General features: G+C 47.1%; 1 protein-coding gene across 1 annotated transcript in view; it reads left to right on the forward strand.

Annotated features, from left to right (window-relative positions):
* Nucleotides 1-19,625, forward strand: part of MYO10 (myosin X) — a 191,077-nt gene that overhangs the window by 135,993 nt on the left and 35,459 nt on the right. Inside the window, exons 19-21 of the mRNA XM_060244309.1 lie at nucleotides 15,875-15,999; nucleotides 16,121-16,235; nucleotides 19,088-19,194. Coding sequence (XP_060100292.1) covers nucleotides 15,875-15,999; nucleotides 16,121-16,235; nucleotides 19,088-19,194 — 347 coding nt within the window. The remainder of the gene's footprint in view (nucleotides 1-15,874; nucleotides 16,000-16,120; nucleotides 16,236-19,087; nucleotides 19,195-19,625) is intronic.

Genomic DNA, 19,625 nt, shown 5'->3' on the forward strand with positions numbered 1-19,625 from the left:
TTTCTAAAATAAAAAATGTATACGAGGAGGAGAAAAGACTAATCAGATTTGTGGCTGGGTATGAGCTTTTGGGAGTCACTGCAGTTAAATGTACATTGCGAAATAACTTCAGTTTCATTACGCACACTGTTACAATATTTTTGAGATACTGGACAAGTCCACCAAAGGCTTCCAATAAATGTCAGAATCTGCAGATACTTTTGCTAAAACTGCTGTCATCAAATACCAGGGATAAAGTATTTTCAAACAGTTCTCTGTAATCCCAACACTTAATGGCAGCTTAGATATCTTATGAAATGTTTTTTCCGTCCTTCAATGAAACAGATCAACCTAAACCAGCTTCCCATGACCTAATTTTATAATTCCACTTTATCTAACCAGCTGCAGAGCTCTTCAGAGATCAGTTGTCTATATGTCTTCCTCACAAACACATGACTTGCCTTTTTCTCAACCACTTCTGTGACACAGAGATCAGTATAGAAAAAACCTGTCCTCCCATTTTATTCTGGCAACAAATATCTACAAAAGGTATCGCTATTGATACCTTTTGTAATTGTCTTCTCAAAAAATTGGCAACCTCGTAAATGGTTTATTGTCAACCAATCGATTGAACAAACTCAAAACTATAAATACCTGGGGGTTACCTTTAATTATAGACTCAGCTGGATACCAGATCGTAATTGCACTACTAACCTTGCCAAATGCTCTGCTTCCCCTATTAAGCATTTTTACTTTACAAAGGGCAATCAGTTTCTCACTCAAAGTTTTTCAAACCAAAACATTAGCTCAAATTCTTTATGGCATCCCCATCTGGATTTTAGCATTTAACAAGAAAGCAGAAAATGTTCAAGCCTCCTTTTTTAGGCAGATCTTAGGTGTGTGTTATTATTTTGTGTGTCTTATTTTGTTCTCTGTTCTGAATTAGGTCAGTCGTTGATTGAATCAAAGGCTTGGATGGCAGCATTCAAATTCTGGCTTAAGGTTCATTTTAGGGCCGAGCCTAATAGTCCTTGGGGAACCCCGTAAAAAGTCTGCCGTGAAAACGTTGTGAAAGCAACGTCACCCCAGAGTCGGAAACGACTCGTGCTTGCACAGGGGACCTTTCCTTTTTCCGTTCTTAATAGTCTTATTGCCTACTTGTTGAGGGACTCTTATACTTCAGCTTGGTCAGTGGCCCTTCTGTCCAAACTTAACCAATTAGGGTTGACTATTGATGATCTGTCTACTTCTGATGAATTCAGAGAAATTTAAATTATGCCCAGTTAACCCTAATGTCTGCTCTCCAGCTACCTTAGGTTTGGATGTCCACTGCGTTAAGATGCACAGATATTGAAATGATTTAGTGATCCCTACATATCGTAGGGCTTTTATGTTGGCCAGATTGAATGCATTTCCCTCCAAGGTCTTGCAGGGGAGATATCTCCAAATTCCTTTTCGTGAAAGACTGTTCTTGTTGTGCAAACTCCCCTGATATAATTTTTCACTTATTGAATAATGGTTATCTATATAAAAAACCCCGTCAGGAATTGTTTCACAGATTCTCCCCTCTCATTGTCAATTTGACTTTCTGTCGATTTTTCCTGAACGACTCTAATGCAGAAATGACCTGTGCTGTTGCAAAAATTTTGGCCACCATTCTCCAACACAACTCTGGCTAGGCTTGATTTTATGTCTAACCTAAGTTCAATTCTGACTTATCTTGTCTATCCAGATCTTTTCTGTATTTTATGCTGTGCCATTAAAGGTTTGAAATGGAAATTGAGTATCAATATTAAGGATTTTGAAATAAATAGTTGGTTAAACAGTGGCTGATTACAGTTCAATTGCATATAAGGATGTGGAACTCAGTGGGGGCGAGTGGAAATCTGAACTGGAGAGGTCAAGTGGAGCAAAAGTTTTTAGTCTGAAATGAAGTTAGCAAAAGTTTAAAAAAAGAGAGTGTCCTGTGCTTTAAATATCCCCCATCACTCAAAGATGCAGCAGCACGCAAGGTCTCTGCGTTAGTTTGTATGCCAAACAAGGAAGTAAGCATCTGTTACTTTTAAGGAAAGAGGTTGTGTTAGTGAGAGAACAAAGTGATTGTTACAAACTTGTGGCACGGACCTCCCGGCCTGCTTCGTGAACAATGCTGCTCCTGTGTTTTGGTCCGTAGGAGCTGTAGGTAGAGGACAGCTGTCTCTTAATTAACATTTCACAGCGTGCTTTTTCCAATAGGCAAGTCTGACTATCCAAAAGTCCTGTTGGGGGGGGGTTTTGTTCAGCGGAAGACCAGCTGACCTCTCCCCGGGTAGTGAAGGGGGGACTGGCCAGATTCAGCCGGCAGGGACCGGAGGCTTTAATTAGGATGACCCTCAATGAAACGGCAGCAGACGTTTCACAGGTGGAGAGGAGGGCCTGTCGAGGTGTCCATCTGGGTCCCGTGCTGAGAGGCCGGCTGCCAGTTTTAGTAGGCCTGTCAGCCCCAGAACCTGAGCAGCCTCTTCAATCTCCTGCCCTTTCCCTCCTCTTATGTTGAACAGAGTCTGTTGGCAAGGAAGAGAAATGTGTCTCCTCTTGATTCTAGAAGCGCACATATAGAAATGAAGTGAGTTGGCGGAACGTTTGCAGATGGGGCTTGGATCATTAGTGTGCAATTAAATCTTTTCATTGTCTAGACAAAGGCTCTTTAGAAACTTGTAGGTAGGATTGGAGAATTGCCCGTTCCTTTCTGTATAGGGCAAGGCCATATTGTAGACCAGGGCCCTGAGAGAGGAAGGGGGGGGGTACTATATGGGAGTCCTATTCTGAGGAATGGCCAGTGCGTAAAAATATGTGTTTGTCAAAGAACAGGAGAAGGAAGAAAGAGGGTTCTGTAAGCCATATATCAGTCCCTTCCCATTGGTGAAAGCTGTACATGTGGTGGGATGGATCATGACCCAGATTTTTTGCCTTTCAAATAAGCAAATAGGGTTTCCTTCCTAAACCTTCTCCACACTGAAGAAATAGACTCTGTATCTCTGTTATGATTGTTCCAATGGTTATCAAATTATGGAAGCAGAATGAACGGTGATGTCACCAGATTGGGGGGAATTCTATATATAACCTTTTTGAGCTCTGGAGAGGTCTCCTTAAAAGTATATTTTAATATATTTATATAGGATAATGTAATTTTATATGTGTAGGATAATGCTTATCCTATATATATATATCTCCTATATACAACATTACATAAGAAGTACATTGTTTCTAGATCAGTGTAAAGTTAGAGTCCAGGGGCACCTTTAAGACCAACAAAGTTTTATTCAAGGTATAAGCTTTTGTGTGCACTCACACACTTACTTCTTCAGATTCAATGAAATGGGAGAAAAGCATTCAAACTTAGAGGCAGGTTTGAGTAAAAAAACAATTTCGCATATAACATGATGTAGACATTTTGAGACAAAGCAGGAACAACAAGCAAAGTGCGCAGGGTCAACAGTTGGATGGATCCCATTCAGGGGAAACAACATTGAAGCAATAAGTATGTCAAAATAGGAGATAAGTGTATACGAGAACCTTTTCTAATTGCGGGAAAGTTAACTTTATTATGCCCATCTGCCTCTCCTCAAGCGTGAAGGTAACAAATTGCTTTATGCTGTTCTAAATACTATACCAATATGTTGTTCTTAGATGTGTTGCGTCTGAAAAAAATCTATATCTATATATTGCATTCTGTTACAAACAGTATCCCATTATATTATTCAAAAGAGAAAAAGAGAGAGAGATAAGAATGCATAAAAATACATGGGATGTATAGTCCTTACAGAAAAGAGAGAGAAGGAGAGATAGGAATTCATAAAAATACATAGGATGTGTAGTCCTTACAGAGGATGTATAGAAAAAGGGGGGGAGAGGAATGCATAAAAATACAAAACATGTATAGTCTTTACAGAGGATGTATAGTCCTTGGTGAGAACGAGTTTGGTATATGTAGTGAGACAAGAAAACATATATCCCTGTTAAGTCCTGAATGCGTGTTTGTTCCAAGTTTGGTAATAACTTATAATTCAGCAATTTTCCTCTCCACTCTGTTCCTGAATTTCCTTTGCAATAAAACAGCTACTTTGAGGTCACACGTTTTATGTTCCTGGAGGTTAAAGCGTTCTCCTACAGGTTTCTCAGTCTTGTGATTTCTGAGATCAGATTTGTGTCCATTTATCCTTGAATAAAACTTTATTGGTCTTAAAGCTGCTACTGGACTTTTATTCTGTTGCTTCCGACGAATACGGCTGCCCACCTGGATGGAGGTCAGTGTGTGACTTAGACCCTTGGGTTTGAGTGAAAATACTTATTCAGTCAAGGGCTTGCTGTGCAGCACCTGGTAAGTCATTTTTTTAAAACCTCAATTGCATATCTGTGAAATAAGAATATAATAAGTTGTATAATATTTTGTGTGGTGTGTGTAATTTGGCATTGAGATCAGGGACACATGAGGAAAATAACTTTTTTTTTGTTAGACTGTATCATGGTAGTGTGAGTGCACAAGAAAGCTTATATCTTGAATAAAACTTTGTTGGTCTTAAAGGTGCCACTGGTCTCAAACTTTGATCTTCTTCGTGGTCTCTGTGCTTCACACCCATGGGATAGTGCGCCTGCACCGATCCCCGAATCGGTACCTGAAAAGCCCAGGATTTTTCTGCGCTCGGCGCCAATGGGCATGCACAGGCGTCCCAGTATGCATGCTCCCCGGCACCAGCGCAGGGATCCCGCCAGTTCCTTTCTGACCGCCGCATGGAGAGGTTTCCTTTCTCGTGTCCCCGGTCGGTGAGAGTTTTTTGGTCTTTGCCTTTCTCGTGTATATAGCCCATTTGTTGTTTTCGTTAGTGTAGTTAGTTAGATAGATAGTTAGTTAGTTAATTAGTTTTTAAAAAAATGTTTTTTCCGTGTGTGTTTGTCGGACTGCCCTTCGGGGCTTTCCCTCCGTCTGTTTTCCCCCAGTTTTTCCCCTCAGAGGACTCTGAGCGGGTTTTTTGGCAGCTGGTGTCTATGGACAATCGGGGGTTTTCAAGCGGTGCCGTTCCTGCGGGAAGAAGATTGCCCCCCCAGACGGCCATTCTTTGTGTCTTCTTTGCTTGGGTGAAGCGCACTGTGTGGAGGCCTGCCCACACTGTCTCCGCTTCTCCAAGCAAACACGGAAGAACCGGGCGGCGCGGCTCTCAGCAGCCTTAACTGAGTCAGCACTCCGCCCTCAGAGGTCGGCACCAGGCCCGTCAGTATCGACAACGGCGGACGCCCCAGCCCCGGCGGTAACATCGGCCGATGCGACCCCGATTGCGACCGAAGTGCCGGTAGAGCGAGGCTCCTCCACCAAACGGTCCCATGACGGATCAGTGGACACGCCTGCCAAGAAGCATCGAGATGACTCGGGGATCCAAGCATCTACTTCTAAGAAGGCCAAGTCGAAAGAGAAGCGGAAGAGGCCCCGCACTCCATCGCCTTCACCAGACGCTCCGGCACCAATGACCTCTGAGCCACCGAGGAAGATACTGGCTTCCCCACGCCGTAGCCCAACGACATCAAGAGGCAGTATTCAGCAGCCCCACCTCTCGACGTCGGAGCTGGAGATCGACCTTACCCAGCGGTCCTCGTCATCAGGGTCGCGACATCGGAGTGGCAGCGAGTCAATCTCGGAGCTGGAGGCTTCGGCGCCGATGGACCGGTTACGCCAATAGGACCCAGAGGCCGACGGGAGTTGGAGCCTCCCTTTGAACCACATCGTTTCCCACTGCTACCATCGTGGGAGCAGCGTCGTTGGCAGCCGGCCTACTCGTACCCCTATCCTCCGTACCAGTGGTACCCACCGAGGGAGTTTCCGAAGTGGGAGCAGCAGTCGGAGGTGTCCTGCATGTCCCGGGTCTCGCATTACTCCCGAAAACCATCGGCATTGATCCCTCCGGAGAGGCGCATTGTTCCGATCGAACCTCCTCGGCAGCCATCGACGCCGATTCGGTCACCGTTGCGAGAATCGACGCCAATCCTTTCGGAACACTCCGCTCATCGGGAGTCTTCCTCGTCGGACTCGGAGAGTGATGCCCCTGCCTTGGAGCCCTCGCCAGATCTTCGCCGTCGGAGGATCTGAAGTCTTATGGAGACCTAGTGAGGGGAATGGCTGCCACCCTTTTCCTGCCTGTGACACAGCCCCAACCAGTCATGGATGATAATGTCTTTGACATTATGCAGAGGGACACATCCGCAGCAATCGCTTTGCCGGTCACCAAAGTGATTCTACAGGCAATGAAGGAGCCATGGAAGAAGCCATCATCAACACCGGTGTCTTCTAGAAGGCTGGACCACATGTACAGGGTCCAGGAGACGGGGGCTTAGTTCCTTTTCACTCATCCGAAGCCGAACTCAGTAGTCATCTCGTCTTCATCCAAGGCTCGCAAGGTCCACTCCTCCCCACCGGACAAGATGGGAAGAAGCTCAACAGCATGGGAGGGAAGGTGTACTCGGCAGGGGCCCTCGGAGTAAAGGTATCTAACTATGGGAACAGCTCACCCCTCTCCTTTCCTCCCTGAGTGAGGATAAGAAGGCTGCTGCTAAGAAGCTTCAAAAGGAAGGCTTTGCTGTGGCCAAGCAGCAACTGGCTGCAGCAAAGCACATGGTAGACGTGTCGGCTATGGCCATCACGTCTGCTGTGTGTATTCGCCGTCACTCGTGGCTGAGGTTGACTGCCCTGCAACAAGATACCAAGGCATTTGTAGAGTACTTGCCTTTTGAGGGAGATGGCCTCTTCAGCACCACCACGGACGGGGCACTGCAGGAGTTCGACAAAAGCCTTAAGACTTCCAGGAACCTGGGTGTGCAGGCCACATCTAGAGCTCCCAAGACCAAGCAGTGGCACAAACCTTGGGCTAAGAAGCCCTACCAAAAGTTTTCGCCAGAGCAGCAATGGCGTCCCTGCTCTACTCAGCCCGACAGGCCATCGTACTCAGACAACAATAGGAACCGCTATGGTTCGCAGTCCACGGGCAAGTCCAAGGGTGCTCGCCCTCAGAAGCAGGGCCTTTGACTTTCTTGTGGCACGCGTCATCGTCCCTACTGGTTCGTCTATCCGCCTTCGTCCTTTCCTGCCTGCCTGGAAATTGATCTCCTCAGACAGGTGGGCTCTGTCCATCATAGAAGAGGGCTACAAAATAGAGTTTGTTCAGATTTCGAACCAATCCGTGGTGATCACCACTCCCCCTTCCCCACCTCTGCTGGCAGAGGTGAACAACCTCCTACAGAAACAAGCAATAGAAAAAGTTCCATTGGAGGCCAGGACGAGAGGTTTTTACTCTCGCTACTTCCTGGTCCCCAAGAGGGATGGGGGCTTAAGACCAATTATGGATCTTCGGAATCTGAACAAATTTATTCTGTACCAGAAGTTCAGAATGTCCACACTGCAAACAATCCTGCCCCTCATCAATCAAGGGGACTGGAAGGCAACTCTGGACCTCAAGGATGCCTACTTCCATGTCAGCATCCACCCGGCGTTCAGACGTTTCCTCAGGTTTGCAGTGGGTTCCCAGCACTTCCAGTTCAAATCCCTTCCATTCGGCCTGTCTACTGCACCTCGGGTGTTTACGAAGATGATGAGCATTGTGACTGCCCACCTTCGTCTCCAGGGAGTTGTTGTTTTCCCATACATTGATGACTGGCTCCTTGTGGCGAAGCCGAGGGAAAGTTTGTCAACACACATTGCCATCACTCTGCGTCTTCTCGACACCCTGGGGTTGCAGGTCAATTTGGAGAAATCCCATCTCACTCCGTCAAGGACAGTGCAGTTCATAGGGGCTTTGCTGGATACAAATCAACATTGTGCATTCCTGCCTTCGCAGCGGGCAAAGGACATTGTCAGTCTGGTACAACTACTTCAAAGGCGAAAGTGGGGCACAGCGCAGCAGCTTCAGCGGATGCTGGGACTGATGGCGGCGACGACAAGCGTGCTTCTGTTCGCGAAACTGAGGATGAGAGGCCTACAGTTGTGGTTTCTTCTCCAGTTTCACCCGCTCAGAGACTCACCTCGGAAGAGGTTCACCATTTCATCTGAGATGCTTCAAACGCTACAGTGGTGGGAGTCGGAGAACAACATCTGCCAAGGGGCTCCCTTCCACCTTCCAACTCCTGCTGTGACCATCACCACAGACGCTTCTTTGTGGGGCTGGGGGGCCCACATGGAAGGCTTGTGTGTGGGGGGGCCAGTGGCCGCCAAAACTGACTCAGTTTCATATAAACTATATGGAGCTTCTGGCGATTCACTTTGCCCTGCGTTCTTTCCGCCCCCTAGTGGCGGGGAAGACGGTAGCGCTGCTCACGGACAATACCACTGCCCTGTGCTGCATCAACGGGCAGGGTGGGACAGTGTCTCGTCGGCTCTGCGCACTGGCGATGGATCTCTGGTCGGAGTGTCTACAGTACGACATCTTCGTAAAGGCGGCACACCTTCCAGGGGTCCTCAACCTCCACGCAGACTCCCTCAGCGGGGGGGGGGCTTCCCCACACGAGTGGGAACTGCAGTGGTGCTTCCTGAACCCAGTATTTCAGCATTGGGGGTACCTGCACCTGGATGTCTTCGCCACGGCAGAGAACACGAAGTGCCCCATGTTCTGCTCCGGGGGGGAGGGCAGATCCAGCCTCTCTAGGAGACGGACTCCTGCTTCCATGGGAGGGTCGGTTCCTCTATATGTTTCCGCCCCTGCCGTTGTTGACGAAAGTGGTCAACAAAATTGCAAGGGAGAGGCCACGCTGCTTCCTGGTGACTCCTTGGTGGCCTTGCCAGAACTGGTTCTCGATCCTGCTCCAACTGTCGGGGGGTGGGGGGTCTTCTACCAGTTCCCAGCAGAGCCGGATCTTCTGTCAGCTCAGGGAGGGTATGTTCTCCATCACAACGTACCGCACCTGAAGCTGACAGCGTGGTTCATCGACCAGTAGGGTTCTCTGACAGGGTCCAGCAGGTTCTTATGAACAGTAGAAAGCCGTCCACCCGTGCTTCCTATGACAGGAAGTGGTGGAGGTTTACTAAGTTTTTTGTTGACCCTTTAGTCTCGCCTAGTAGGGCGGGATTGTCGGCCATTTTTGATTTTTTGTCGTCCCTGGTGGATGCAGGCCTGGTTTTCTCCTCCATCAAAGTTTATTTGGCGGCAATATCTGCCTTCCATGATCCGGTGGAGGGGTACTCCGTTTTTGCACACCCTCAGTCCAAGAAATTTTTGAAGGGGTTGTTTAGGCTGCCTCCACCATCAAGATCGTTCCCACAGTTGTGGGACTTGACTTTGGTGCTGGACAAACTAACCCGTCGCCCCTTTGAGCCGATGGCCATGTGCTCTTTGCAGCTCTTGCCATGGAAGACTGCATTTTTGGTTGCCATCACATCAGCACGCCGTGTTGGGGAGCTCACGGTGATGCGTTGTGATTATCTTGTTTTTAGAGAGGCTGGGGTTTCCATGGCTCCGGACATTAGTTTTCTTCCAAAGGTGGTCTCCCAGTTCCACCTCAATTTAGAAGAAGAAGAAGGAGGTATTGGATATTGCACAGCAAGTCTCTTTCAGAAGTGGCGTGACTTGTGAAAGGGTCTCACAGAAACAGGACAAAACAAATGTTTGGCACACAAAGGGGGTAAATGTAAAACAAAAAATCAGGAATCCAGCCACAGGATGAGCCAGCACAAAGAACAGGCTGCACCTAAGGCATATGGAGTAGCTTCCCAGAGTGGGTTTCCCAAAGCACAGTGTTGATAGCAAGAGTGGGGACCACCCGCCTAGAGCCTCTTTCTAGAGCTCGTTGTGAGAGCCCTCTCAGCCCCACCCACCTCACAGGGTTCTGTTGTGAGGGGAGAAGATATAGGAGATTGTAAGCCGCTCTGAGACTGATTCAGGGAGAAGGGTGGGGTATAAATCTGCAGTTCTTATTTTTCTTCTTCACAATGAGCCTTATTCCTAGTGTTGATAATAATTTTAATGTACACCACTGACCAGAATCACAGCTTTACATATAATAGAATCCTAGAGTTGGAAGGGACCTCCAGGGTCATCTAGTCCAACCCCCCCCCCACAATACAGGAACTTCACACCTCCCTCCCCCACACACATCCATCCCCAGTGACCCCTGCTCCACACCCACACACACGATGGCAAAACCTCCAGGACCCCTTGCCAAACTCAGATGAAAGCCCCGGCCGAAGGTGCTAGGCAGTCTGACTTGGGAAAGTATTCATTCTCAGCCTCAAATAATCAGGTCCCTCTTTTAAAGAGAGGTGGATGTAGAAGGAGTCCCTCGGCATCCCAGGCAGGCTGTTCTTGTGACACCCCCTCAACCCCACCTCCTTCAAATAGGCAATACGGAGCAAAGGGAAGAAATGCTGCCGGTCTCGGTGGGCTACAGTGTGGAGCCAAACTAGACCCTCTGTCCCCGAGTCCATCATGGGGGCTGGCTGACATTTTGGCTGTTTAAGATGGCAGTGGGGGGAGACAGCCGCCCCAATCCCACAGCTGTGTCCACTCCTGCAGGACTGGGCCCCCACTGAATTTTGAAGAGTAAAAATCCAGGCTTTATAATGGTGCTGCATACCTGTAGCAGAATCAGGGATGCAGTATCGTAAGAACGTAAGAGAAGCCATGTTGGATCAGGCCAATGGCTTGTCCAGTCCAGCACTCCGTGTCCAAAACCCAGGTGCCATCAGGAGGTTCACCAATAGGGCCAGAACTTCAGAAGCCCTCACACTGTTGGCCTCCAAGCACCAAGAGGACAGAACATTGCAGCCTCCATCTATATCAAAGAAGAAGATGAAGATATTGGATTTATATCCTGCCCTCCATTCCGAAGAGTCTCAGAGCAGCTCACAATCTCCTTTACCTTCCTCCCCCCACAACAGACACCCTGTGAGGTGGGTGGGGCTGGAGAAGGCTCTCACAGCAGCTGCCCTTTCAAGGACAACCTCTGCCAGAGCTATGGCTGACCCAAGGCCATTCCAGCAGGTGCAAGTGGAGGAGTGGGGAATCAAACCCGGTTCTCCCAGATAAGAGTCCGCACACTTAACCACTACACCAAACTGGCTATATCAGGAGCTTGGGAGCTACATGTGGCTCTTTCACACATATTGTGTGGCTCTTGAAGCCCCCACCCCCCGTCAGCTGGCTTGGAGAAGGCATTTCTCTCTTTAAGTCACTTCTCCAAGCTAAGCCAGCCAGTGGAGAATGCATTTAAAGTTGCTTTCTTTCCACCTCTCCCTCCCTCTCTCTGTTTGCCTTCCTTCCTGTCTCAGGGCTCTCCAATGTCTGACGTTCATGTCTTGTGGCTTTCAAGCTTCTGATATTTATTCTCTGTGGCTCTTACATTAATCAAGTTTGACCACCCCTGATCTCTATCTTGCAGCTAAGAGCCAGGCCTCAGTTGGAGGCAGAGCTGTCCAGAGCTCTGCTTTGTAAGCCCGGTGAGTTGCTTGTTTGTTTTTTAAAGACAGGCAGGCAGCTTGGCCCTGCCGATGGCAGCCCTCAGTTGGGCCACAAGGCAGAAGGGTGAGTTGGGGTCCAGGTGGTGTGGGCTGCTCTGGGTGGGTGGGGGGTGGCTGGGAGTAATTTCCGGGGGGGGGGGATGGGGCCCTAAGACGCCCAGCAGCCAGTGGGAGAATGGTAACGAGTGGGGGCAGAGGGGAGAGGGCACAGGAGTCGCTCTTCCCCTCAGCAACTGGCCAGTGCTGCAAAGTGTGTGGCTGGAGTGTGTGTTTTCATGAGAGGAGAGTGGAAGTGGGAGGGAAGGGGCACAGGAGCCCCCCTTCCCCTCAGCAATTGGCCAGTACTGTGAGGTGTGTGCGTGCGCCTCTGGGTGAGTGGGTGTGTGTGTGAACAACCCCTCCCTTTTCTTACTCTTTCCCCTCAGCAACCTTCTAAAATCCAGAAAGTTACAGCTCCTTCAATTTTAATTTTTTAAAGATTGCATTAATTTTTAAAATTAAGATAATTCTTTTTAAAAAATTAATTGTAAACAAAGGGATTCCAGCCTGAGGCTTATTTGAATATTCTGTTTCCTCCCATGAAGTACTGGAAAAAAATATTCTCTGGCCATAGACCCCCCTTCCTGTAGCCATTTTCTCCAGTTGCAATAGCAGATCTCCAGCCACCACCTGGTGGTTGGCAACCCTATCTGAGACCAGTACACTAGCTCAGAAATACTGAGCTCAAACCACAAATCAAATGACAGGATTCTCATTTCCTTTTATCACACTGGTAAAAGTCTGTTATTCTTCCTGTTAGGTGAGTCAGGATTTTTCCAACAGTGTGCCCACAGGAATTTCCAGGCATCCACCGAGTGTTTTTAGAAAGTGGGTGTGGCAGATGCAAATGTGCGCTAATGAGCTCCAGCACCTCTTTTTCTATAAAATGACCCCTGCTAAGAGCCACTCGTGGGCCTCATCCAGTCCCCCTTGAAGCAGCTTGTTGCAGCCACCATTTCTTGCAGTGGCTTCCATATGCTAAATGGCAACTGGGAGCCTAGTTGGAAGTCTTTTTCCCTGGGCAAGTTGGAAGAAGAATGTAGCACTGTTAATTGACCTTTTCCAACTTAAATGTGTGAATGGCCATGTTGTGGCCCTTGGTTCTTGTAGCCCAGAGTCTGGAAGATGGTTGAATAGCTCCAGTGCACCTTGTCCTTATTTCTCTAAGAGATGCACAGAGTCCCACCCCCCACCCCCGCAGGAGACCAGAAGCTGTTGCTCTGTCCTTGTGCCACTCATTTGCATGCAGCCCTCCCTGCCAGATCCCAAAGCCACACCACACTAATTACCCTCAGAAAGGGAGGGGTTGCCATAGCAACTGAGCACTTTTTAAAGCACCGGGAATAGTGTCCATTATTGTTCATGGTCACTGGATGTGCAGAGAAAAGGTCAGCCTGGCAGTTGCTTTTCCCTCTGGATCTCAGCCTCCCTGTGGAAGACCCATCTGAAATGCCTGTAAAATGGTGAGTGAGTGGGGAGCCTTACGATGCGGAGTTGTTTGATTCTCAACTTGTTCTTACTGTCTCTGGGCAGGGGAGAGAAAGTTGGGTAAGGGACAAAAGGCTCTTTCTTCTCTCCGGCTGGTTTTGGTATCGTAAGCTGCAGTTTTGGGAGTTGCTGCATGATAACTAAAAGCAGTGCCATTGATTCTAGACCCAGGCGGGCAGCCGTGTTGGTCTAAAGCAGTAAAACAAATGTTGGGTCCAGTCAGGCACTTTTAAGACCAACGAAAGTTGCATTCAAGGTGTTAATGCAATTTATGATGTCCCCCGTCCCCCTTTCCTTTCTCCAGCAGCCTCACAATCAGGGTGGTGAAGCGGTGCAATCTTGGGGGGGGGGGGATTAGAAAAATGCAGCTTCCTGTGTTTGTGAGGATGTGTGTGGTTTTATGAAATGTAGTTTGAAAGGGATTTTTTAGGAATGCAGCCAAATAACCCAAGCATAATTGTTAGAGGGGAAAGATTGTTTGAACTCAATATATCCAAGTGAACTTTCTTTGCTTGACTCAGATATTCTCAGCGCTTGTGTCTTCATCCTGGTCATGCAAAGTCTTTATTCTTCATCATTCACTTTAAAATGCTTTTAAAAAAAAAAATTGTCGCACGGAGGCTTTTCTCATCTGGCAGCAGCTGGAAGTGCTGCTCAGCAGGAAGGACCACTTTTGTGAAGGTCCGCTGTGTGTGATTCGACATGCCCAAGTGGCAGCTCAGAAGTCAATTGCATAGTGGCGTTTGAGAGGACTTTCAGAAACCCGTGGCCTTGATCACTATTACATTAATATCTAATGTGTTCTAAGCCTTCTCTCAACTGAAGGCTCATGAAAGCCTGTGAGGGGCACCTCAGGACAGCAGAGCTGCTTCCCGGGGGCTGGGGGGGGGGCAGCAGTGTTAGGAGAAGGGGGTGATGATTAAACTGTCAAGCCTGCTGTGGAAACCATCAGCTATTGTGGGCTTTGGTCCCCCGTGAAAGGCAAGGGCAGCACTGGACTGCAAGTCTTCTGCTGAAATCCAGGACTTGTGAAAGCACAGCAGTTACAGAAGAGTTTCCTTTTTTCTGCAAAGTAATGTAATACTTTTACATTTCTGGCTTCCATTTGCATGCATTGCCAAATATTTTAGAATAGGCCTGCTTTGCTGGATTTAAGCATTATTTGAACAAACAGCAATTGAACGACTCTTTTTTAGATTGTAATTTTCTGATGTGTACAGTAGTTGGTATTCCACCCCCCCCCCCAAAAGAAAAAAACCCTCCACATTGAATAATACAAATAAATTTGGGAGAGGGGAATATGAGATGGATTAATGTTCCTTTTTTAAAATCTCCCCCTCCAGATTTAGAAAAGTTGGAATATTTAAATAACTTTGATGTTGTCCTTCATGTGTCAAATATCTGCCAGGAGATAATCTTATAGAATGCATTTAATCAAAACCACCTTAAAAGAAGATGGAATGAAGAGTGTTTTCCTATCAATGCACCAATTCTTAGCAGTTCTTAAGGGACCATGTTTTGTGTTAGTGGCATTTGACTACAAAGTAGGATTCAATTACCTTCTGGGAATACAAATGAAGGCGTTTTCTGTTTCCCAAGACTCACAGCCATTCAGAGATTCCATGGCCTGTCATATAGTGTAGTCTGCCTTTAAACAGTAATGGATTACTAAACAGAAGTGAAAGGGGATGCGATGCTTGATTGGACTGAGCAGCAGGTAATGCTCTAAATGTGGGGCTTCCCTCTGTAATGGTCCCATTGGACTTTGCCAACTGGAACAGGATTGTTTCTTTTTGACTGGCTCAACTTCTGTCCCTTTGGCAGTCACCTAACATACAGGTGGCATCCTGTCTTCATGCTAGCAGAAACTTCACCTTCTAAAAGGCAAGTAAAGAAGGGGACAACCCTCTTTTGAGGAGAAATGGCAGTTGTGCATTCTGAGGGCCAACTGTCTCCTTAGGTTTTGTATTTGTGTCCCTGGTCCTGTCCAAAGGGGTCCTGCATGTCAGGTTTTTGACAGGTTTTCCTTTGAGATATTCAGAAGCAGAGTCCAGATAGTTTCCCACCTGCTACTGTGGAGTATTTTAAACAGGAAGCATGGTTCAGATGCCCCATGTCTGAGTTCTCCATATTAAAGGTGTAAAGTGTGCTGTCGAATTGCATGGTGACAACATGAAGTTCTGTGAGGCCAGAAATCTTCAGAAGTGGTTTGCCTTCTTCCTTGGTCTTTCTTGGGAGTCTCCCAGCCAGCCAAGTCCTCACTGGGGCTGACCTTGCTTAGCAGCCTGATGATAGAGGGCTGCCCTGGGCTACTAGACAAGCGAATTGATACCCAAAGAAAGCCCTGAAACACGGGTTAAAAATCAGTACTTTTGTCTATGCCCTGCTTTTGTCTCTTACTTTTCTTTCTTGACACAGGAGTGGACACTACCATTTAGCGATCATTTGTTTCCTTTATATGCTTTGTTTCTATTTTATACTCACCATTTTTTCCCCCTTCAAATCTCTTACTTCGTGTATCTCTAAAAAAGGTATATTGGCTTTTAATTTTACTTCAGAGTCTCCTCTTTAGTTATGATATGTTTTCCTAACAGATTTACAATATGCAAAGCTCTATAGTTTGGTATATATGATTTCTTTCAATTCATTTTATACTGATGCTTGTCATGTTGCTTACATTTTGAATATCTACTTATTTATTGTTTACTAACTATTTTTCTTTCTGCATGAGTTTTCTCAATACATTTTTGAAAAGTTAAAAAAGATATCAGTACTTCTGGAGTGATGTGCTTCAGAATTGTTCATGTCCAGTTTCACTTTGGGGCATCTTGTACCTCCCGTACCTTTGTACAGGAGAAAGGCTCTCTAACTGGGCCCTCTTTCTGTTGTTTCCTTTAGATGCCAGATCAGTTTGATCAGAACGTGGTGCTGAATCAGCTGCGTTATTCCGGGATGCTTGAGACAGTGCGGATCCGGAAGGCGGGTTTTCCAGTGCGAAGGCCCTTCCAGGATTTTTGTAAAAGGTTAGCCTATATCTGCTGAGAAGAAAAAAAGTATTTTGAGGTAGTGCATTCATGATCCAGTTGGAAAAGTTTGAATACCACAAATGATTCATCTTGGAGTTTGGTTTCATTTCTTTCCCAGATATGAAGTCCTGATGAGAAATCTGTCTCTCCCAGAAGATGTAAAAGGGAAGTGTGCAGCCCTCCTTCATCTCTATGACAGCACGAGCACTGAATGGCAGCTTGGAAAAGCTAAGGTACCATAAATGTGCCCTGGGAATGGGAAACGAGGGCAGCAGTTAGAGCAGCTTCTGTCTGAGACCCAGTTGCACATTAACAGCAGGAAGAGTGGGGCTGTGCCAAGTGTTGCTGTCTCTTTCTAATTTTCACACTCCAGTTCCTCAACAGCTGCAGTTTATACCAGGAAAGAAGCATTTCATTTCTTTCCTTCCAGCCCAGTGAGGACAGGCTCTGAATTTTTTGAGTGTGAATTTACTATGGGAAGGCGGAGTAAACAAAAATGTAAAATTCCAACAGGGAGAATCATTTTTGCTCTTTGGGAACTGTACCTCCTGCCTCTCCAGAGACTTCAGCAGGCAGAGGTGTGACAAAAAATAATTGATTCCTCTTGTCTGACCTTCATAGAAGTCGAACCACTGGGAAGTTGGTTAATTATTTCTTCAGACTGAGCAAACTGTGCTGTGCGAGGAGCAGGTGGCTGTGCCATAGCAGTGCCCTGACTCTCTTTGGTGCCAGCCTGTGGGGAAACAGCATTTGTGTTTGGGGAGAGGGTGGCGACTTGGTGGCCATTCTTGCAGAGAAGAGGTAGAACTTTTGGAATGGAAAAAGTGGGTGTTACGAGTCTGAAAGCTGATTCAAATAAATGGTCTTTTTCTGGAATAGAAGTGTTTGTGTGAATACATCTTGCCCTTGGATTTCCAAATCTAATATGTATATTTTACTTTCTTAAACTGTTCTTCCATAATAAGTCCACAGATGACATCTTCAGCCCTCTGGCAAACGCTGATGTCCTGGACTGAGGGTTGTGAATCATCTCACTATTATCTGGCAGATGTTCTCATGTATCCTGAGATAGTAAATTGAATGACCCCCAATCTGCCTGTTACAGCTCACGAGAATAAGTCTTGAACTTGGATAGCTCTGCTACCAAGTGTTTAACAAGTACCTGAATATACACCATCTAGATTGGGCATGGGCACAAACCATGAGTCGTGCTACAAATGGCCGATTCGTGGTTCGTTCTGAATGGGTTTGTTTAACCGGCCTTTTTTCTTGGCATGTAATTTGGTTTGTGTTTGGTTCATTTTTCCAGACAGCTTGGCATGATTTCCCCAGCCCCTTGCTGTTTTTGGTCAGTTTCACTCCCCTCAGAGCTCCCTGGGAATGTAACTGACCAGAAGTGGCAGAATGGCTTTCCCCAGCCAGCCCTCTGCACTTCTGGTCAGTTTCCAGTGAAACTGACCAGAAGTGCAGGGAGTTGGGGAAAGCAGAGTTGTGGCTTCTAGTCAGTTTCACTGGAAATGTCTTTCACCTGAACTCCTACAACTGGCAGGGGGCTGGGGAAAGTGGAGCTGCTACTTCTGCTCAGTTTCACTTCCCTTTCTGGGGGTGAAACAGACAAGAAGCTCCAGGGCAGCTTCCCTTTCCCCAGCTTGACATATTCATGGAGAGCAGTTTTCTGGGGCACCTGTTTTGGGGGGCTGTAGCTCGGCCCCCCAAAATCCAATTTGCACCAAACTTGGAGAGCAGGTTGCAGAGTTTGCCATAAGTTTGGCATCTCTAGCCCACTCGGGGCATTCTGTGCCTTCCCAAACTCAACAAACCACAAATCCGTTTTTTGGGGAAAAAACAGAAAATGAAATGAACCACCAAATTAGGAGACCAAACGAACCATGAAACGAAACAACCCCCCATTTTTGTGTTCCGTCCCCATCTTTAGTCCAGATTATTCCACTTTTACAAGGTGTTTGTGGTCTAGGTGGAACCATTTTATAAGGAATATCCTTCAAGTTGTTAAGGTGCATGGGCTTGATCCAGTGTGATGTATCATGAACCTTCTCTTGGCCCATACATCATGGACAACTTTTCTTATCTGTGCAAGATGTAGATGTTGAGGTGAATGACGTTTTCCCATCCTGGCTGACCCCGACTCTTCCCACATGCCATGCAGGGGCTTCCACAAGGCTGTGCTTACAAGTCCTGAATGGAAATCTGTTTCTTTATAGGAGTGGAACAAAGTACCCTAATACTAAAAGAATTCAAGGCCATCTTGACAGCTGCATTGAATTACATTTGTTTTGTATGTCGAGAAAGCCGTGACCTGGCTAACCCAGGCCCGCTCAATCTGGTCAGATCTCAGAAGCTAAACAGGGTCAGCCTTGTCTAGTATTTGGATGGGAGACCTCCAAGGAAGCCCAGGGTCATGACACAGAGGCAGGCAATGGCAAACCAACCCTGGACGTCTCTTGCCTTGAAAACCACTACTTGTCGTGACCTGGATAGCCTAGGCTGGCAGGGTTGGCCTGGGCTAGTAATCAATGAATTAATTATCATATAGCAGTATGTGTAGTATCTGCAGGAGATCCTAAGATTGTCTGGCAGCCAGAAGCTCTTTCAGTGAGCTAGACTTGCTTTTAAGCTCAGAGACATTTCAGAGGTGCCTGCCTCTGTGTCATGCCCCTGGTATTCCTTGAGGGTTGCCCTTCAAATACAAGCCAAGGCAAATCCTGCTCAGCTTTTGAGATCTGGCAGGATCAGGCTAGCCAGGGAGGCAGAGGCAGGCAATGGCAAGCCCCTGCTGAATGTCCCTTGCCTTGGAACCCCCACCAGGGGGAGCCATAAGCCAGGTGTGACTTCACGGAACTTCGCTGCCACCACCTGCCTAGAGCAGCCTTAACCTGCTTTCCTTCTAGAAGCTCAGAGTGACAGAATGAATAATGTATTGGTTACATAATTACTTTTTATTTTCTATAATTTCTTTTATCTTGTTTGTCTTAATTTTTTTTAAAAAAATTAAAAATAACATATATTGCAGAAAAAAATGTTACCTAGAAACCCCATTGCTTACGACTTTCCCCTTGTTTTGCAGGTGTTTCTTCGGGAATCTTTGGAACACAAGCTGGAAAAGCAGCGAGAGGTTGAAGTTGCGAAGGCAGCCATGATCATCCGAGCTCACGTCTTGGGCTACATGGCACGGTGTGTAACTATGAGCCCCATCTACTGAGTCAGACCAGTACATTGTACCATCTCACAACAGCGTCTCAGAGCCACCTCAGACTAGAAATGCACAGCATCTCCGGTGACTTTGAGTGGCCCCCACAGGGACCCCATGAATCGGCCTCTGCAGGATGGCCTCTCGCCTACTGCCATTGCATAGGACTGGGGCGGTCGTTCAGTGCAGTGCCAGGAAGATGGCAGCCCAGGGGTCAGAGGGTCTCATTGTAGGCTTGACGTGCCACAGGGGTGGTGGAGAGCAGCAGTCCGGGAAGGCCATTTTGGGGCATTCCCACTGTGGCAGGGGAGGGACGAGGCCTTCAGGCGCCCAGTCAGTCTGTCTTAGGTGGTGACCTGCAAACCACTCGCTTGGGTGTCTCCTTGCTTTGTTTTATTTGTTCTCATTAAATAAT

This window comes from Heteronotia binoei, chromosome 7 (genome assembly GCF_032191835.1).
Source record: "Heteronotia binoei isolate CCM8104 ecotype False Entrance Well chromosome 7, APGP_CSIRO_Hbin_v1, whole genome shotgun sequence".
NCBI classification, from domain to species: Eukaryota; Metazoa; Chordata; class Lepidosauria; order Squamata; family Gekkonidae; genus Heteronotia; species Heteronotia binoei.